This window comes from Rattus norvegicus, chromosome X (assembly GCF_021556685.1).
Source record: "Rattus norvegicus strain SHRSP/BbbUtx chromosome X, alternate assembly SHRSP_T2T, whole genome shotgun sequence".
NCBI lineage: Eukaryota > Metazoa > Chordata > Mammalia > Rodentia > Muridae > Rattus > Rattus norvegicus.
This window is the reverse complement of record NC_141554.1, coordinates 145,614,776-145,637,281: the sequence shown is the minus strand read 5'-3', so window position 1 is coordinate 145,637,281 and position 22,506 is coordinate 145,614,776. Positions and strand designations below refer to the sequence as shown.

The 22,506-nt window shown below is 39.9% G+C and overlaps 2 protein-coding genes across 3 annotated transcripts in view; one reads left to right on the top strand and one right to left on the bottom strand.

Moving 5' to 3' along the window:
* Nucleotides 1-22,506, bottom strand: part of Magea13 (MAGE family member A13) — a 561,998-nt gene that overhangs the window by 252,022 nt on the left and 287,470 nt on the right. The window lies entirely within an intron of this gene.
* Hmgb4l4 (high-mobility group box 4 like 4) lies at nucleotides 10,168-10,868 on the top strand. Its single transcript, XM_087601250.1, has one exon. It carries the CDS (start codon nucleotides 10,313-10,315, stop codon nucleotides 10,817-10,819), a length of 507 nt encoding a protein of 168 aa, XP_087457376.1. The 5' UTR covers nucleotides 10,168-10,312; the 3' UTR covers nucleotides 10,820-10,868.

Sequence of the window (22,506 nt, the reverse complement as noted above, 5' to 3'; positions counted from 1 at the left end):
GCAGCAGTGATACATGCCTTTAATCCCAGAACGTGGAAGGCAGAGGTAGGCAGATCTCTGTGAGTTCAAGGCCAGCCTGGTCTACATACCAAGTTCCAGGTCAGCCAAAGCTACACAGAGAAACCATATCTCAAAGAAAACCAAAACCAAACCAAACCAAAATTAAACAATAGCAACAACAATAACAACAACAACAACAATAACAACAACAACAAAAACCAACATGGTTCATAATGTGAAGTCATATCTGTACTTACAACCTCAAGTACAGGGGTTGCTGATGTAAAATTGGGGTACAACAAACTGATGTAAAATTGGGGTACAACAAACTGCATTGGTTTTAAGTATACAGTCTGTTGAACTGGTGTGTGTAAACAACTGTTAAAGCATCTTCACAATTCCATATAGTAAATATATCTACTAATCTTTGTCATCAATTGATATTTATTGGAATAATAAGAAAATATATAACTATTATACTGCTCTAAAGAATATAAAACACCAAGGAATGGGGATTATTATTGAATCCCAGTGGGAAATCTTTGCTCCTTACCCAATTTACCAGCCTTTGAGAGGACTAAAAGAAGAAGGAAGAAGTAGCCTCATGCATGAAGGGTGCTAAGATCTCAAAGACATAGCCCTGCCTGTTTGCAGACTTACATACGAGTGCAGCTCCACATCAAACTACCTTGGTGCAGACTCAGAACGCTGTGTGGTTTTGTTTCGCTATATGCTTTGCAAAGGACACTTATTAATCAGGAAAGCATCTTAGTGCAGACTGGGAAATTTTAAATCCCTTTCATTTATAGGAATTTTTTTTATTAAAGTGTCTTCGAGAATAAACTTGGACAGAGATGGATGGCCATAAAAAGCTAAAATGAAACTTAGCTATAATTTTTAGTGATTTCACAGCCAAGATAGGGACTTTACTTATATTAATAACAGAATGCAGCATTGCAAACCTCCACAGGGCAGTAGGGCTACCTAATTAGCTGGGAACTGGAGACTGTCCAGGCTTCATCTATGGGAGACAAGACTAATAGCTCATCTCTGCCTCAAGTCCTGATTTCACCCTGAATTCTTCCTTTGCTTTATGCAGCATAATGGAGTCCAAGGTTGAAAGCCCCTTAGGCCTTCCAAATGTGCATTTCACCCATGCCCTTTCCAGATGAACTCGCCTTATTTTAGAATTCAAAACACCATGGAGAATGGAAAACACAGAATGTCTATCTGTGTAGTAAGCACAAAAACAACATGGAGTATCCTGTGAGTAACAAGATTTGTTATGACAGGCCATGACAGAGAACTACTTTTTATTATTTTCTTCTGATGAGTTTGTGGAATGTTGGTAACAGAATCACTATGATTACTAAAACTTTGCAAATGTCTACTGGCACTTGAATGAATATATATATATATATATATATATATATATATATATATATATGGATTATAGAAGCATGATGGCAAATGCGATCTATTTTAATGGTTCTATTAGTTACTTTTCTGATGCTGTGATAAAACACTATTACCAAGGTAACTTACAGAAGAAAGGGTTTATTTTGACTTACAGGGAGTTAGAGTCCACGATGGTGGAAACAGCACAGGTGCAAACTGGGAGCTCACATCTTAATTTATAAACACTAGGCAAAGAGAGCTAATTTGGAATACTGTGAGATTTTGAAACCTCAAAGCCCACCTCCAGCAACACACTTCTTCCAGCAAGGCATACCTCATAAACCTCCCCAAACAGCATCATCTACTGAGGACCAAGGGTTCAAATACATGAATATATTAGGGCAGGGCATTTCTCATTAAAACTACCACAATGGTTACAATGATGAATTTATTCACCTTTTAATCAACAAATAATATTTTCACTTCAGTGGTAGTCATCGCTATTTGAAACTTCTCATTTATTTGTGTATGGGAGTATACCTTCACAAGTGTGCATATGTGTGTATGTGGATGCCAGAGATTAAAGTTTGGTGTCTTCTTCAAGCTTTTTTCTCTACCTTACATTTTGAAACAAATGCACTGCACTGAATCTAGAAAACAAAGATTTGACCGGACTGTCTAGACAGCAAATCCCAAGTCCATCCTATCTCCACCACTACAGTTCTAGCTTTTTATGTGGATTGCTGGAGATCTAAACTCAAATGTTGAGAATAAATTGGTTCCAATGCTTATAAAGTAAGCACTTAATAATTGAGCCATTTCCTCAGCCTTTCTACATCAATCATTTCTTTTGATCATTGACTTATTCAGTGGCATGGGGATAACTCTAGAGGCTACCATATAGAGTAGTTCTAAAACCCAAATGGAACCATGTAATAAAATAGTTGCCTAATATCGAATACATTGAAAGTTCTCAATAACAGAATATCTAATTCATTTCTCATACATCTGGACTTGCCACATAGCAAATGACAAAATTATATAAAAGATAACTATATCTTGTCTGAAATTCTAAGGCCAGAAAAGTTTCAAATTTATTTGATTAGATTTTGACATCTTTATCTCTGTGTAATCAGATATCTTGGCATTGCAACTCAAGTCTAAATATGGCACATATAGAATGAAGGTGATTTTATACAAAAGTTTACTGCCCCTACTTAACTCATCACGTCAGGTCAGGCGTAGAATTTTCCATCTTTTACAATACATGGATGCTTCGATTTTGAAGTATATCAATCTTTGGAAAGCATAGTCCTATTATCTGTAAGGCATCCTAAATTTACATATCGCTAAATTCATAGAAACTAAATAGTTAGAATGATCTCCAAAACAACTAACACAGCAGGGGCAGTGCTCATAAAACAACCAAAACTAATCTGTTTGATCTCTGCATAGGAACAAAACCATTAATCAGACATGGCATCAATATCAAGGGGTTACCAAATTGTCAAGGTTGTACATATGCCATCTGACTACATTGGTCTTTGAACAAAGCTTTGGATGTATTCCTAGATCATTGGGATCTGATGTAGGAAGTAAAAGGTAATCACAGGAACCCTTAAAATGTCCTATTTTACATGGTTCTTTACATGATTTATCACTTTAGTGAAGTATTCAGTGGGGCTACCCAAGTGGATATGTGAGTACAGGTACATGCTGCCAAACTGACAAACTACCTGATTTCAATACCTAGGACCTACACAGCAGAAGGAGACAACAAACTCTGCAAGATTTGCCTCTGACCTCCACATGGCCTTGCATATACAAACAAATATACAAAGACATGAGTGCATAAATCAATTTAAAAAAAAAGAAGTGTATTCAACATAGCTCAGAAAATTCTCCAACAACCCCTCAACACCCCAGTCATCCCTAACAAGAATAATAAATATATCATCACACTAGTTCAATAGAGCCTTCTCACTCCCTACTTCTACCAAAATGAAGTGTTATTTAAAATGAAAACAAGATTTTAACTTTCACACTCATGCTCAGATTTGTAGGCAGCTTAAAGTGCGGCCTTGGCTTTCCTCTGTAAAAGCATCTTATTGGGACAGCTCTACGCTCCCAAACCCATGGGAGAGAGAACTCACTGTCCAGACAGGTGGGCACTCCTCAGACTGCAGAGTGGGAGAGACCGACAATACTGCCCACCTTTGCCCACATCCCTGGCCCAAGAGGAAACTGAATAGGGACTCTGGGAAGAGGAAGATAGGGGCACTCAAGCAGCAGGTCCCTTTTGGTCCAGACACCGCCCAGATCTGAATGGACCCCATCATCAGATCCCTGCACCCAAATCCCATGAGAGGGAGAGCTAAACATTCAGAGGGGCAGACACACCTTGGAATTCAGAAGAGACTACACTCTACCCACATTTCTGACTCCAGAGGAAAACACCTAACACCATCTGGGACCCCTGTGCACAGGGGCCCAGGAAAAGGGGCAGGCACTTCTGGTTGCCACCCTCACAGAAAGCTCAAACACAGCCCCCCAGGAGAAACTTCAACCCCAAGACCACAGGTAAGACCAACTTTTCTGCTCTAAGTGACCTGCCTGGTGGATTCAGGACACATGCCCACAGGAACTGCTGAAGACTACTAGACAGGAAAGACTACACGCCTGAAAGCAGAACACTCTGTTCCCATAACTGGCTGAAAGAAAACCGGAAAACAGGTCTACAGCAATCCTAACACACAGGCCTATAGGACAATCAAGCCACTGTCAGAAATAGCAGAAAAAGGTAACACCAGAGACAACCTGATGGTGAAAGGCAAGCGCAGGAACCCAAGCAACAGAAACCAAGACTACATGGCATCATCGGAGCCCAATTCTCCCACCAAAGCAAACACTGAATATCCAAACACACCAGAAAAGCAAGATCTAGATTTAAAATCACATTTGATCATGATGCTGTAGGACTTCAAGAAAGACATGAAAAACTCCCTTAGAAAAACGCAGGAAAACATAAATAAACAAGTAGAAGCATATAGAGAGGAAACACAAATATCCTTGAAAGAATTACAGGAAAACACAATCAAACCGGTGAAGGAATTAAAAATGGAAATTGAAGCAATAAAGAAAGCACAAAGGGACACAACCCTGGATATAGAAAACCAAAGGAAGAGACAAGGAGCCTTAGATACAAGAATCACCAACAGAATACAAGAGATGGAAAAGAGAATCTCAGGAGCAGAAGACTCCATAGAAATCATAGACATAACTGTCAAAGATAATGTAAAGCAGAAAAAGCTACTGGTCCAAAACATACAGGAAATCCAGGACACAATGAGAAGATCAAACCTAAGAATAATAGGTATAGAAGAGAGTGAAGACTCCCAGCTCAAACAACCAGTAAATATCTTCAACAAAATCATAGAAGAAAATTTTCCTAACGTAAAGAGATGACCATAAACATACAAAAATCCTAAAGAACTCCAAATAGATTTGACCAGAAAAGAAACTCCTCCTGTCACATAATAGTCAAAACACTGAATGCACAAATAAAGAAAGAATATTAAAAGCAGTAAGGGAAAAAGGTCAAGTAACATATAAAGGCAGACCTATCAGAATTATGCCAGACTTCTCACTAGAGACTATGAAAGCCAGAAGATCCTGGACAGATATCATACAGACCCTAAGAGAACACATATGCCAGCCCAGGTTACTGTATCCTGCAAAACTCTCAATTAACATAGATAGAGAAACCAAGATATTCCATGACAAAACCAAATTTACACAATATCTTTCTACAAATCCAGCACTACAAAGGATAATAAATGGTAAATCACAACACAAGGAGGCAAGGTACACCCTAGAAAAAAAACAAGAAACTAATCGTATTGGAAACAAAACAAAGAGAAGATAACCACACAAACATAATATCACATCCAAATATGAAAATAAGAGGAAGCAACAATCACTATTCCTTAATATCTCTCAATATCAATGGATTCAATTCCCAAATAAAAAGACATAGATTCACAAACTGGATACACAATGAGGACCCTGTATTCTGCTGCCTTCAAGAAACACACCTCAGAGACAAAGACAGACACTACCTCAGAGTGAAAGGCTGGAAAACAACTTTCATAGCAAATGGTCTGAAGAAGCAAGCTGGAGTTGCCATTCTAATATCTAATAAAATCGATTTTCAACTAAAAGTCATCAAACAAGAGAAGGAGGGACACTTCATATTCATCAAAAGAAAAATCCACCAAGATGAACTCTCAATCCTAAATATCTATGCCCCAAATACACAGGCACCTACATACGTAAAAGAAACCTTACTAAAGCTCAAAACACACATTGTACCTCACATAATAATAGTAGGAGATTTCAACACCCCACTCTCATCAATGGACAGATCATGGAAACAGAAATTAAACAGAGACATAGACAAAGAGAAGTCATGAACCAAATGGACTTAACAGATATATATATATATATATATATATATATATATATATATATATATATATATATATAGAGAGAGAGAGAGAGAGAGCGAGAGAGAGAGAACATTCTATCCTAAAACAAAAGGATATACCTTCTTCTCACCACATCATGGTACTTTCTCCAAAATTGACCATATAATCGGTCATAAAACAGGCCTCAATAGATACAGAAAGATAGAAATAATCCCATGCTTCCTATCAGACCACCACAGGCTAAAGCTGGTCTTCAATAAGAATAAGGGAAAAATGCCCACATATACATGGAAGTTGAACAATGCTCTACTCAATGATAACCTGGTCAAGGAAGAAATAAAGAAGGAAATTAAAGACTTCTTAGAATTTAATGAAAATGAAGGTACAACATACCCAAAATTATAGGACACAATGAAAGCTGTGCTAAGAGGAAAATTCATATCTCTGAGTGCCTGCACAAAGAAACAGGAGAGAGCATATATCAGTAGCTTGACAGCACACCTAAAAGCTCTAGAAGAAAAAAAAGCAAAAACACCCAGGAGGAGTAGAAGGCAGGAAATAATCAAACTCAGAGCTGAAATCAACCAAGTAGAAAGAAAAAGGACTATTCAAAGAGTCAACCGAACCAAAAGTTAGCTCTTTGAGAAAATCAAGAAGATAGATAAACCCTTAGCCTGACTAACGAGAGGACACAGAGAGTGTGTCCAAATTAACAAAATCAGAAATGAAAAAAGAGACATAACTACAGAATCAGAGGAAATTCAAAAAATCATCAGATCCTACTACAAAAGCCTTATTAAAAAAATTGAAAATCTGGAGGAAATGGTCAATTTCCTAGACAGATACCAGGTACCATAGTTAAATCAGGAACAGAATAATGATTTAAACAACCCCATAGCTCCTAAAGAAATAAAAAGCAGTCATTAAAGGTCTCCCAAATAAAAAGAGCCCAGGTCCAGAAGGGTTCAGGGCAGAATTCTTTCAGACCTTCATACAAGACCTCATAGTAATACTATCCAAATTATCCCACAAAATGGAAACAGATGGATCACTACCGAATTCTTTCTATGAAGCCACAATTACTCTTATACCTAAACCACACAAAGACCCGACAAAGAAAGAGAACTTCAGACCAATTTCCTTGATGAATATCGAGGCAATCCCCATCAAAATACCAATCCAGTTGTTCAAAGAGTTAGAAAGAACAATTTGCAAATTCATCTGGAATAACAAAAAACCCAGGATAGCTAAAACTATCCCCAACAATAAAAGGACTTCAGGAGGAATCACTATCCCTGAACTCAAGAAGTATTACAGAGCAATAGTGATAAAAACTGCATGGTATTGGTACAGAGACAGACAGATAGACCAATGGAATAGAATTGAAGACCCAGAAATGAACCCACATACATATGGTCACTTGATTTTTGACAAAGGAGCCAAAACCACCCAATGGAAAAAAGATAGCATTTTCAGCAAATGGTGCTGGTTCAACTGGAGGTCAACATGTAGAAGAATGCAGATCGATCCATGCTTATCACCCTGTACAAAGCTTAAGTCCAAGTGGATCAAGGACCTCCACATCAAACCAGACACACTCAAACTAATAGAAGAAAAACTAGGGAAGCATCTGGAACACATGGGCACTGGAAAAAATTTCCTGAACAGAACACCAATGGCTTATGCTCTAAGATCAAGAATCGACAAATGGGATCTCATAAAACTGCAAAGCTTCTGTAAGGCAAAGGACACTGTGGTTAGGACAAAACGACAACCAACAGATTGGGAAAAGATCTTACCAATCCTACAACTGATAGAGGGCTTCTATCCAAAATATACAAAGAACTCAAGAAGTTAGACTGCAGGGAGACAAATAACCCTGTTAAAAATGGGGTTCAGAGATAAACAAAGAATTTACAGCTGAGGAATGCCGAATGACTGAGAAATACCTAAAGAAATGTTCAACATCTTTAGTCATAAGGGAAATGCAAATCAAAACAACCCTGAGATTTCACCTCACACCAGTGAGAATGGCTAAGATCAAAAACTCAGGTGACAGCAGATGCTGGCGAGGATGTGGAGAAAGAGGAACACTCCTCCATTGTTGGTGGGATTGCAGACTGGTACAACCATTCTGGAAATCAGTCTGGAGGTTCCTCAGAAAATTGGACATTGAACTGCCTGAGGATCCAGCCATAGCTCTCTTGGGCATATACCCAAAAGATGCCCCAAGAGATAAAAAAGACATGTCCTCCACTATGTTCATAGCAGCCTTATTTATAATAGCCAGAAGCTGGAAAGAACCCAGATGCCCTTCAACAGAGGAATGGATAAAGAAAATGTGGTACATCTACACAATGGAATATTACTCAGCTATCAAAAACAATGACCTTATGAAATTCATAGGCAAATGGTTGGAACTGGAAAATATCATCCTGAGTGAGGTAACCCAATCAAAGAAAAATACACATGGTATGCCCTCATTGATAAGTGGCTATTAGCCCAAATGCTCGAATTACCCTAGTTGCGCAGAACATATGAAACTCATGAAGGATGACCAAAATGCGAATGCTTCACTCCTTTTTTAAAAGGGGAACAAGAATACCCTTGGCAGGGAATAATAGGAAGGCAAAGTTTAGAACAGAGGGAGAAGGAACACCCATTCAGAGCCTGCCCCACATGTGGCCCATACATATACAGCCACCAAACTAGATAAGAGGGATGAAGCAAAGAAGTGCAGGCTGACAGGAACCGGATATAGATCTCTCCTGAGAGACACAGCCAGAATACAGCAAATACATAGGCAAATGTCATCATTAAACCACTGAACTGGGAACGGGACATTCGTTGAAGGAATCAGAGAAAGGACTGAAAGAGCTTGAAGGGGCTCGAGACCCCATATGAACAACAATGCCAAGCAACCAGAGCTTCCAGGGACTAAGCCACTACCCAAAGACTGTACACGGACTGACCCTGGACTCTGACCTCATAGGTAGCAATGAATAGCCTCTTAAGAGCACCAGTGGAAGGGGAAGCCCTCGGTCCTGCCAAGACTGAACCCCCAGTGAACATGATTGTTGGGGGGAGGGTGGTAATGGGGGGAGGATGGGAAGGGGAACACCTATAGAGAAGGGGTGAAGGAGATGTTAGAGGGATGTTGGCCTGGAAACAGGAAAGGGAATAACAATCGAAATGTAAATAAGAAATACTCAAGTTAATAAAGATGAAAAAAAGAGCTTCTTATTGGAAAACTAATGTATTTTACATACTTGTAAGGAACTCATCACACCTGTCTGTATGTTTTACCTGCCAATAAACAATGATCCCATCACTTTCCAGTTATGTCAGATTCATGTGTTTCCCAAGTCAATACAAAACATAGGTTGAATCTGATGGGTGACAGATGACATTCCCTTATCATTTATAAAGGAAAATCCATGGAAGTGGAAGCAAGTGGGATCTAAGTAGAATTCTGGAAACTCATAATTCTACACACAAAACAATAGTTTTGTTGACAAAATTCAGGCATCAAAATATGTTAGCTGTGGTGGTTGAATAATGAGCTTTAAGTTTCTGGGACATTGTAAACAAAGCAAGTTATAAAATGAATTTGAGGTCACTTTGACTTTGTTGATATTCACTATTGACCTTTTAAACTTTATTCTTTCTGTCTCTCTGTGTGTATGTGTATACGTGTGTGTGTGTGTGTGTGTGTGTGTGTGTGTGTGTGTGTGTGTGTGTGTGTGTGTATCCATAATGAGGAGGTCAGAGGCCAGCTTTCTGGAGTCTGTTCTGTCCTTCCACCATGGAGAGTCAAGGAATTGAACTCATCATGTAGCCTGGCCACAAGCACTTTATCCTCCTGAGCCATCTCCCCAGTCCTCATAATTGACTTTCCTTCCATCTATACAACTTAAAATTTACACTAAATTGATGTGTAAAACCAATTGACAAGGAATTAACTTCTGAAATCTATGAAAGTTCAGAATCAGATATGATGTAATAATTGAACCAAAAATGGTTAAATTGCTGAACCAAAATCTAATTAAGAAATTGTATCAAATACAAAATGAGTTCAATTCCCACATGGTGGCTCACAACCATCTGTAATGGGATCTGATGCCCTCCTCTGGTGTGTCTGAAAACAGCTAGAGTGTACTTATATATAATAAATAAATCTTAAAAAAAAATGAGGGCCTTCCTGTAAATGACTGAGCTTGGCTGCTACTGGTCAGCTCAGGGTTGACGTCACATTTTCCCTTCTTTGACCCAACAATGCCCACCAGCACTGAAAAGGCTGGGCCCTGGCTGAGGCGCACACAGAGGGAAGATTTCACCCCATGGAGGACACTGTCTAGGCTGCTCCTGTAGTGAAGACCAATCGCTGCTCTCCAATCAGCAGGATCGGAATTCGTGCTTCTATAAACATGGGAAAAGACAGCAAAGTAAGACCAAAAGTGAACGTCTCTCCTTATGTCCATTTTATGATGGATTTCAGAAATCAAACAAGGGAGCAACAGCCAAACACCTATTATGATTTTACCGAATTTTCTAGAAAGTGTTCTGAAAAGTGGCGGACCATCTCAAAGAAGGAAAAAAAGAAGTATGAAGCCCTGGCCAAGCGCGACAAAGATCGGTACCAACGTGAAATGAGAAACTATTCCGGACCGAGAAGGGAGAGAAGAAGGAGAGATCCAGATGCACCGCGGAAGCCACCATCCTCGTTCCTGCTCTTCTCCCAGGACCATTTTGACGAAATAAAAGAACAACACCCAAACTGGACTGTGGCGCAGGTGGCCAAGGCTGCAGGGAGGATGTGGGCCAGGTGTTCAGAAGCGGATAAAATCCCCTACGAGGAGAGGGCTGCGGTTCTGAGGGCCAAGTACCTTGAAGAGCGGGAGGCCTACTGCCACCAATGCCAGCGCGGGGAGTAAAACTTCAAGGGATGGGGCAAACCCAGTCTGAAACAATAAACCTCATTCAACTGGCTTTCTGGCTCTGGTGTTTAGTGTTTTCAGACTGCCCTGGGATGCTATGCTGTGGTAGTGAGTGGTTTGATTCAGGTCTAGCCTTGGGAAGGTTGGCTTTCAGAGAGGCAGCTCTAAGACATGAAATGGCTGCAGGACCTAAATGGCCTAGGTTGACCTGGGTGGGCAAGCACATGTGAAAAGCCATTTGTGTACGGGGAGTCAGCTCTATAGCTGCCTTTGGGACCAAAAAGTATAGTGATCGGATCAGAGATTTCTTAATAAAAATCCTAGCTTTTGCTGCGGCTTGCCATCTCATGAGAATGGGGCCAAAAAGACAGCAAATTGTGCTGTCTGTGAAGGCAACCATTTTGATTTTGATTACAACTCTGGGTTTGGAATCAAGTTGTTTGGATTTTGACACATCAAGGTCCATGTGACAGGATAGGTTCCATGTGGGCCCTCCAGTCTCTTGAGGGTTAGGTGCATCTTCTCTGACTAAACCCAGACGTGAGCTGTCCTCTACTGTACATGTGTTGGGGGCCTCATATCTGCTAGTGTATGCTGCCTGGTTGGTGGTCCGGTGTCTGAGAGATCTTGGGGATCCAGGTTGATTGAGACTGCTGGTCCTCAGCTTCCTCCAGCTTTTCCCTAATTCAACCACAGGGGTCAACATGTTCTGTCCATTGGTTGGGTGTAAAAACCTGCATCTGACTCTTTCAGCAGCTGCTTTTTGGGCCTTTTGGAAAGCAGTCATGGTAGCTCACTGTTTGTAAACATGAGTTTTGCAGACAAATGGATGGAACTAGAAAATACCATCCTAGTGAGGTAACTCAGACTCAAAAGAACATGCATGGTATGTGCTCACTAATAAGTGGATATGCTTTTGGCTACAAAAGAAAAAAATACAAACTACCCAGGATAAAACCCACAGAACTCAAGAAGGTTAACACGCTGAAGGGCTCAAGTGAGGATGCCTCAATCCCACTTGGGAGGAAGAAGACAGCAATCACAGTGGGGTGTGGGGGTGACCTGGCTGGCAAGGGAATAGGGAGGGGAAGAGGATCAGGTATTGGGCAGGGAGCAGGGCTGAAGCCCTGAGGGATGGCAGAAAGAATAGAAACAGGCAACCTCAGGAGGTAGGAGATGGGGGGACCCTCAAGAAGGTACCAGAGACCTGGGAAGTGAGAGAATTTCAGGACTCAAAGGGAGGGACCTTAGATGAAATGCCCTTCAGTGGGGAGATAGTACTTTGTAGAACCTACCTGGTGTATACTGCCTGGTTGGTGGTCCAGTATCTGAGAGATCCCGGGGGTCCAGGTTAATTAAGACTGCTGGTCCTTCTACAGGGTTGCCCTCCTCCTCGGCTTCCTCCAGCTTTTCCCTAATTCAACCACAGGGGTCAGCAGCTTCTGTTCATTGGTTGGGTGCACATATCTGCATCTGACTCTTTCAGCTGCTTGCTGGGTCTTTTGGAGGGCAGTCATGATAGCTCCCTTTTTGTGAGTGTCCCATAGCCTCAGTAATGGTGTCTGGTCTTGGGGCCTCACCTTAAGCTGAATCCCACCTTGGGTCTGTCGCTGGACCTTCTTTTCCTCAGACTCTTCTCCATTTCCGTCCTTGCATTTCTTTCAGACAGGAACAATTATGGGACAGTTTTGACTGTGGGATAGCAACCTCATCTCTTACTTGATGCCCTGTCTTTCTACTGTAGGTGGGCTCTACAAGTTTCCTCTCCTCATTGTAGAGCATTTCATCTAGGGTCTCTTCCTTTGGGTCCAAGATTCTCTCACATCCCAGGTCTCTGGTACATTCTGGAGGATCTCCCCAACCTACTTCCTCCCAAGGTTGCCTGTTTCCATTCTTTTTGCTGGCCCTCGGGGCTTCAGTCCTTTTCCCCTACCCAAAAGCAGACTGTGCCCCTCTCCCCACCCCCACCCCCATCCCCTTTCCCTAAATGGTCCTTCCTGCCCTCCCAACTCGTGGTTGATTTCTTCTCCCTCCCAAGTGGGATTAAAGCATCTTCACTTTTTGAATTCTGTGGTATCATTGGTATTCTGTACATTTTTATATTTACTAATATCCACTTATTGGTGAGTACATACTGTACATGTCCTTTTAGGTCTGAGTTACCGCACTGAGGAGGATATTTATTTATTTATTTATTTATTTATTTATTTATTTATTTATTTATTTTTAATGGGATATTTTTTGTTTATTTTTCAAATGTTATTCCCTTTCAAGGTTTCCCAGTCATAAGCCCCCTATCGCAACTTGCTCCCCCTCTACTATAAGGGTGTTCCCCCTCCCCAAACATCCCCACTTCCTGCCTATCCACCCTAACATTCCCCTACACTGGGGGGTCCAGCCTTGGCAGTACCAAGGGCTTCTCCTTCCATTGGTGCCCAACAAGGCCATCCTCTGGTATATATGCAGCTGGAGCCACGGGTCAGTCCAAGTATAGTCTTTGGGTAGTGGTTTAGTCCGTGGGAGCTCTGGTTGGTTGGCATTGTGGTTCTTATAGGGTTGCAAGCCCCTTCAGCTCCTTCAATTCTCTCTCTATTTCCTTCTACAGGGAACCCATTCTCAGTTCAATGGTTTGCTGCTAGCATTCACCTCTGTATTTCACATACTCTGGCAGAGCCTCCCCAGAGACAGCTATATCAGGCTCCTGTCAGCATGCACTTCTTAGCTTCATCAATATTTTCTAGTGTTGGTAGCCATATATATATATAATCATATGGGGTAGGCTCTGAATGGCCATTCCTTCAGTCTCTGCTCCAAACTTTGCCTCCCTATCTCCTCTTATGAATGTTTTTGCTCCCCCCGTTAAGAAGGACTGAAGCATCCGCACTTTGGTTCTTTCTTGAGCTTCATGTGGTCTGTGGAGAGTATCTTGGGTAATTCAAGCTTTGGGGCTAATATTCAGTTTCCAGTGAGTGCATACCATGTGTGAACTTTTGTGATTGGGTACCTCGCTCAGGATGATATTTTCTGGTTCAATCCACTTGCCTATGAACTTCATGAAGTCATTGTTTTTGATAGCTGAGTAGTACTCCATTGTGTAGATGTACCACATTTTCTGTGTCCATTCCTCTGTTGAAGGGCATCTGGGTTCTTTCTAGCCCTGGCTATTATAAATAAGGCTGATATGACCATAGTGGAGCATATGTCTTTGCTGGATGTTGGAGCACCTTTTTGGGTATATGCCCAAGAGAGGTATAGCTGGGTCCTCAGGAGGTGCTATATCCAATTTTCTGAGGAACCTCCAGACTGATTTCCAGAGTGGTTGTTTCAGTTTGCAATCCCACCAACAATCGAGGAGTGTTCCTCTTTCTCCATATCCTTGGTAGCAACTATTGTCACCTGAGTTTTTGATCTTAGCCATTCTGACTGGTGTCAGGTGGAATCTCAGGCTTGGTTAGATTTGCATTTCCCTGATGACTAAGGATGTTGAACATTTCTTTAGGTACTTCTCAGCCATTTGATATTCCTCAGCTGAGAATTCTTTGTTTAGCTCTGTGCCCCATTTTTAATAGGTTTATTTGGCTCTCTGGAGTCTAACTTTTTGAGTTCTTTGTATATTTTGGATATTAGCCCTCTATCTGATGTAGTATTCATAAAGATCTTTTCCCAATCTGTTGATAGCCCTTTTGTCCTAATGACAGTGTCCTTTTCCTTACAGAAGCTTTCCAGTTTCATGAGGTCCCATTTATCAGTTCTTGATCTTACAGTGTGAGCCATTAGAGTTCTGTTTAAGAAACCCCCGCCCCCGTGCCCATGTGTTTGAGGCTTTTTCCCACTTTCTTTTCTATTAGTTTGAGTGTATCTGATTTTATGTTGAGGTCCTTGATACACTTGGACTTAAGCTTTATACAGAGCAATAAGAATGGGTCAATTTACATTCTTCTACATGCTGACCTCCAGTTGAACCAGCACCATTTGTTGAAGATGCTTTTTTCCCCATTGTATATTTTTGGTTTGTCAAAGATCAAGTGTCTGTATGTGTGTGGTTTTATTTCTGGTTCTTCAATTCTATGCCAATGATCAACTTGTCTGTCTCTGTACCAGTATCATACAGTTTTTATCACTATTACTCTTGAAATACTGCTTGAGGTCAGGAATGGTGAGTACCCTAGCCGGGTTTTTTGTTTGTTTGTTTGTTTTTATTTTTTAATTGTTAAGAATTGTTTTCTCTATTCTGGGTTTTTTGCCTTTCCAGATTAATTTGAGAATTGCTTTTTCCATGTCTTTGAAGAATTGTGTTGGTATTTTGATGGGCATTGCATTGAATCTATAGATTGCCTTTGGTAGAATGGCCATTTTTACTATGTTAATTCTGCCAATCCATGAACATGGGAGATCTCTCCATTTTCTTTCTCAGCAGATTTGCTGTTGCTATCTAGGAAGGATACTGATTTTTCTATGTTAATTTTCTATCTGACTATTCTAATGAATGTGTTTGGGAGAGGTTTTTGGTCCAGCTCTTAGAGTCTTTATGTGTATGATCATATCATGTGCAAATAGGGCATATTATTTTTTCCTTTCCTAGTTGTATTATCTTTATCTTCTTCCCTGGTTGGTGCTATGCCTAACTCTCCAAGCATTGTATTGAAAGGAATAAAGTGACTAACTATCCTTTTTTTTCCTAAAAGCACTTTGATCCATATAGGATCATGTAGGCAGTAAGACTGATGTATTTTAACTTTATTATGTGAGATATGTCCCACATTTCCTTAGATTTTTCATGATAAATGAAGGGATATTGATAACCTGAACCCAGAAATATGAACATCACATGTTCTCTTTTATATGTTAATGGTAATTTTGAACCTTTAGCTGTTTGTTTAAATTATAGTACCCACAGACATCAAAAAACCAGTAAGAGGGTATGGAAATGACTTTTAAAAGAGAAAAGACAAAATGCAGGTGTCATAAAGGAAGAATGTGTAATAATGAAACAAGAAGAGTTATGTGGGATTGGCAGTGGAAAGGCAGGGTAGTGGAGAGAATATGGAAACTTGATGGTAAGGTCCCATTGCTGAAAACATTGCATACTGAGTCCTAGAATATGGAGCAATCAAGTTATCACTGACAGGAAGCTTCATCCAGACTGGGTAACTTTCATAGTGTTGGCAGATAAAATGCATATTATCAGGGGAGAAAATTAATAATCAGTCTTTCCCAACTATGAACTCCATGACCTATAATAACCATCCTCCTGAAAAGCTATGCCAGTTGATGCAAGAGCACCATGAATTTTATGAAAGAAATCAACCACTTTCTGATTGGATATAAGTCCCACCCCACAAGACAGAACTCAGGCATGGCATCATTAATAGAACCACAGTTCCAAGCTTAGGTAGGTTATAGGATATAAATTAACATTAAAATAAGCATAATAAAATAATTATCTGGATATAAAATTAACATAATAAAAACCAGTATCCTTCCTATATACCAAAAACAAAGCTACTGAGAAAGAAATAAATGAAACAACCCAATTAATAATAGCTCCAAAAATATAAACTACCTTGAAAAAAATAAAATGAAGTCGTGAAAGACTTACATAACAAGAACTTGAGGACAGTAAAGACAGAAATTCTTATACTAAATTGACATAGTACTAGAGCAACACTTAAAGACTCATAGTTAAGTGCATCTTTCAACCCCTCTTTATTTCAGTAGATAACGATTATATACAGACCCATAACTAGTCCCTGTGGGCAGAGTAAGACTTTGTGCAGTGTTTCCTTATAATGTGACAGCTATGCCACTCCTCTCTTCCCAAGGCTCAGGGATCAGTAAGGAGGAAGTGACAGAGAGATTGTAAGAACCAGGGGCAGTAGATGACTATAGGAAAACACACAACAGGACAGTTGCACTTATGCACTAACAATAGCTGTGACTTCATTCATAAGACCTGCAAAAGATCAGTTTAGACAAAATCACACAGATGGGAGAAATTCAGGAAATCACAATCTTAGATGCTGTTGGCAACTGATAGCAGCTGAGAAAGGAATAGTCATGTCTTGTTTCATGGATGTGGCCTATGGAGTGTGTATGTGAGAGGGGGGGGGAGAGAGAGAGAGAGAGAGAGAGAGAGAGAGAGAGAGAGAGAGAGAGAGAGAGAGGAGAAGGGGGAGAAAGAGGGAGGTAGGGAGGGACAGAGAAAGAGAGGAGAAAGAATTAGAAAGGAAAAGTAGTAGTAGAGAATTGAAAGGGAATTTGGACTTGATGAAAACATATGAATTAAGAAATTCTTAGTCAATAAAACAAGAAGAAAACAGGGGCTGTAGAGATGGCTCAGTGATTAAGAGCACTGACTGCTCTTCCATAGGTTCTGAATTCATTTCCTAGTAACCACATGGTGGCTCACAACCATCTACAATGGGATCCGGTGCCCTCTTCTGATGTGTCTAAAGACAGGACCATGTACTCACATTAATTTAAAGGAAGGAAAAACCAGAAATCAACAATCAAACTGAGGCAGAAACAATGCCTCTGGTAATTTAATGTTTCAGTATGTGTGTGTGTGTGTGTGTGTGTCTGTGTGTGTGTGTGTCTGTGTGTGTGTATCCGTGTGTCTCTGTGTGTGTGTCTATGTGTGTCTGTGTGTGTGCCTGTGTATTCTGTGTGTGTCTGTGTGTGTCTGTGTGTGTGCCTGTGTATGTCTGTGTGTGTCTCTGTGTGTGTGCCTGTGTATGTCTGTGTGTGTCTCTGTGTGTGTGTCTGTGTGTGTGTCTTTGTGTGTGCCTGTGTGTGTCTGTGTGTATGTGTGTCTGTGTGTGTATGTGTTTCTGTGTGTGCCTGTGTGCGTGCCTGTGTGTATTTCATCTACATATTAATAAACAATGCCTGTGTGTCTTAATACTTACGTTAATACAACATTAATACATAGCCCGTCTCTCTAAAACTTCAACATTTTACCTAAGCCTTCACTCTATTAGGGAGAGAACTTACCAAAGTATATATCACATGTCTTTAGTCACTATTCTTAAATTCTTAGTCTGATTTCATTTACATTTTTGTTACTAATAACAATGTGGAATAGTTTAGTCATATCATTTGAAAGGTCAGGTGGTAATTTCTTTCATCCCAGTTCCAAAATATGAATAGATCAGAAACCGTCCATCTGTATGGGCAGTCTTAGCAACTCCTAGGTTGAATGTACAATCCCAAGAATGCACTTCACTGCTATTCCAGAAGAAGAAACATTCATCTTTCTAGAGCCCTTCTGCTGTCTGGCTGACATCTCTCCTTTCTCCTCCTGTCTTGGGCCAGCGTCCACAAGAAACAGATTTTGAGCTGGAACTGGCATACTGGTATTTTCATGGGTAGTACTTTAACAACCCTGGACAGGAATGGGGAATAAAGGACTTGTCAGAGATAAATTATATTGATGTGCAGTTACCATAGTGCCTTAGCCAGATATATAGGGAAAAGTGCAAGAAGAAAGATGAATTTCTTGATACATCATGAACAAAAAAGAAGGTATCAATGTTCCATATACCACATTAGATGTGGTCTGTCTCTGAAGGACACATGTAACCTCATATGAAACAATTCCCCTTCTGTGATATTGATTCTGCATAAGAACACAGCCTGGAGCCAACACTATGTAGTTAGTTGCTAGAATGAACATTGCACTTTGTGGTAAGAATCTTAAGACAAACTAATGATCAACTATACCTTTTTCTCACCCTCTATATATTTCCTTCATAAACAATGTCTCCTCTGCGCACTTCCTATATAAATTAGAAGTGTCTTTGAAGCAGATCTATAATTTTCCCCTTCTCCATAAAATGTCCTTATACTTGTTAGAATATTGGGGAGAGACTGACTACCTAATGTTACTGTAAAATATGTACTTAATAAACAGAGAAAATGAGTAGTCCCTCTTTGTGTTTGAACTTCCTTTTCATTGTTCAGGGAACATTCTTCTGTTATTCAGTTATATAAAGATGAAAAGAAAAAAAGGAGTCAACAAAAGAAATGAATCATTTGAATAGCACAATTGCCATTCTGCAGTGATCTGGAAAATTCAATATTGCCACTTAAATCAGATTTGCAAAAAAGACTTGACCTTTACCAGTGGCCACATAAGTAGAAGGCCAGACAAACCAAAAAACAAAACAACAACAACAAAAAAAAACCCTCTCATCTTTTTCTGTTTCCATTTATCCTTCAGTCTACCTTTGTTTCCATTGATTCTGAATCTAATCTTACATTCACTGAGAACATCTTTATGTCTATGTGAAACCCAAAATCAATGGGTAAAAATAATAATCACGTTAATTTAGTTTGCTATAGTGGTTTATACTTTCTTTATGTTTGCAAGAAAAGAGGATTGTTTAGACAGTCACCTGTTTAGAGTCAGCACCATTTAAGTTATGCAGAAGTTTTGACAAACCAACTTTTATCAATGTCCTTAAATGTGTTTTTCTTTCCCAAGTTGCAGTTGTAGTTCATCAAAGCAGCACAGCAAAGCTCAACTGTAACATGCTTGCTCGGCCCTTCTGTGGTCTAAGTGTAGAGCATCCCAGTTACTTGTCTAAGCAGCATGATTCGTGATAAGTTAGGAAGTATCCCCCGCATTCCCACGAACTTCCTGTTTCTCAGTCACCCAAATGCTATGTCAGCCATTTAGAAGAGAATACGTGCAAATTAAAAGATTAATTAGTCACAGATTTAAATTGTTGAGAGAGGTCCTAAAGAAGAATAAGAACATAGCTATAATGTCAGTTCCTGGGCCATGAACCTAGCAGGGTAGTTAAGAAGCAGTTATAGAGTTGGCTTTCAGTAAAGCACTGTGAATTTTATACTTGGGCCACTAGGCTACAGTTCTATACAAAGAGAGGTACAATTTTACGTTCAAAGCATCAGTATTTTGCAAAGCAATCATCTGGAAAGTCCCACCAAAAATCTGATGATTCATTGTGGCTGAGATGTGACTAAAAATAGTTGTCTTCAAGACCTGTCAATACCCTGTTTCCATATTTTGGCTTTCATGTATTTCAGGGCAAGTATCCACATCTTACTTCATTCTGTAATCCTGTTGAAGGATGAAGGAGAAAGAAAGGCAGAGTTGTGTTGTTCGAGATCATGGTAACATTCTCCTTTGGCATTAGCTGACAGCCCTACTACACTCCACAACTCCTTTATCCAAGCATTCAGAAACCCAGCCCAGCCTGTTTACTCAGGGTGATCTTTTTGGCCTCTTTGCAGCATAGCCGCCGCCCATGTGTGTTTCAGTGTGGGGCAAGACTTCTGGACAATACTAGTCTCCAAACGAGAAGAGAGAATGACCCTTGGATTTTCTGCTTGGTTCGGGGAAGTAGAGTGGCATATTCTGTGAAGCATTGGGGAAAGGGAGTGCTACATCCTATGACTCACTGGCTTGTTTTTGTTTGATGGTTTCTCCTTTTCACTCTACCAACCCCAAGCACCTTCTGAGATTTCATCAGAAGCTTCTGATGATGCTTCTCAATCTTCACTTATTTAGTCCACAGATGTTCTCAGAAAAGGCGCCTCTGACTTTCCCATTGCAATCATGAACTCTATCTGCATCTTAAGGTCTGAGGTCTCAATACTCTAGGGCATTCATCCCTTACTGTCTATAGCTCCCACTGTTCAATCATCTTCTCATACTAGAACTGAGACAGGGTAATGTAGTACTTGCTTTATAGAGCTCAATACTCAGTAGGTATTTGCTACAATCATTATCAAAATCTGTACTGCTAGAGTGCCCAACACAGAGCTCCACATATAGAGAATTTTAGAAGCAACATCCATGTAATTAAGCATATGTGTAGTAAGAGGCTACTTCCCTCCCATTTTCCCTGGAACAGCAATCAGTCTTCACTGACGATTCACTGTGTTACATGCTCTGCTCTGTCTGTGCAGGAGTTCTTTCATTTCCTTGATCAAGCCCGTTGGGTTTTGGGGTCTTATACTTCTCTGTGTTTGCTTTCTGCAGATCATTCCTATCACCTAATGAACATCCTGCCCTCTCTCACTTCCCAATTTCTTTAAGTCTTACCTTAAATATTATTTCATCTAAAAAGTTTTTCTTTACTTCCCTTTATATACCAGTGTGATTCCTTTCCTAGGCACTCACACAGGACCCATTACTGGGCAGTGACTAGTTGCTTGTCTATGTCCTTTTAAATTTCCCACCAGATCACACATTTGCTGAAGCCAGGGACTTTTGCTACCTTATTTAGATTTAATTTTATGGTCGGTCCCAGCATCACATATACAGTATGCTTGAAATATAATGAATATTTTTCAGTATTGCTATAGAACTCTAAACATAAAACATAGCTTCTTGTGTAAGCTATCCTTGAAACTCACTTAAACCTGATTCTGTCACAGGAAAGTCTAATGTAGGAGTCTATACCAGTCTATCCTTCTCTGAGAGGTAGAAAAATAAAATGGGAAAGGTATTCATGCTTCTTGCCACTCAGATTATTTGTAACTGTTATACACATCTGTCTCTCAAATTGTTTGAATCAGTTCAAGGCAGTGCCAGCTCCAAACTACAGGACCATTCTCGGAGACAGCAATCAAAAAGGACTGACACGTGAAAAATACAAAGGAATGAAGCCAAATCTTTTCATTTGTCATAAAATTCTCTGCAGCCAGGGTTGGTCAATAGCTTGGCACTTCTCATAGCCTTGTATTTCCTGATACCTTGTTGGAACACGAGCTAAATAATGACTAATGGAAAAGTGCCAGCCATTGAGTTGCCAAAAGACACACTTATCATAAACCACGGTGCTTTGGAGAAAGCAGATCTAATTCTTCCCAATTCTATTGTAGTTGTCATTCTCTCTCTCTCTCTCTCTCTCTCTCTCTCTCTCTCTCTCTCTCTCTCTCTCTCTCTCATACAAATGTGACTTTTGACATCTTAAAGATAGAACTCCTACCTGAAAAAAAAAATCTATGGAAAAAATAAATGGGAATACCCAACATGTCCACCAGCTAACTCCTAGTGTTTGGGATATTAATAACATCAGAAAGCAATAGGAAACACTTTAGCTAACACATCTTGTTTGGAAAATTGTAATGAAATTTATAAATATCAAGAAACAAGTGTGTAAAGTAGTGGATGACCCTCTAAGATGAATGTGATTACGTCTTCCCAGAATTAGCTAATCAGATGTTGTTGCTTGAGATCTTCTCCTGCTTTGGGGTTAGATGATCTGGAGTGCGGAACCTCTGATGCAGTGACACTTTGTAATGGATCAGAGATCATCTCTGTAGAGAGAAGATTTTCTGTTGAGTTGTATATAAGCTAATTGTGAAGGGTGCAAACTCATGGATTGATGTATTTTGTTGGACTTGGCACCAATCAAAACATATAATGTGTCTACATTGAAATCATATGCATGCTAAATGCTTAGCCAAAAGTTGGCATAGATAAATGCTTGCTTATATTTATGTTCAGGTACCCTTTTAATTAGAGCTTAATTAATTTGACCTTTAGTTTCTCTAAAAGAGTCATCTGGACTGGAACTAGATCAGATTCCAAAGACAACTAATTTTAAAAGATTATTTTCCTTCAGAAATCCTTGTATTCTTTCTTGATTTTTGTTTTCTCATTTTGTTTTGTTTGGATTTTGAGACAGGGTCTTACTATGCTGCCCTAG

Coding starts and splice junctions, on each gene's coding strand:
- Hmgb4l4 (XM_087601250.1), top strand. CDS start 10,313: ATGGGAAAAGACAGCAAAGTAAGACCAAAAGTGAACGTCTCTCCTTAT.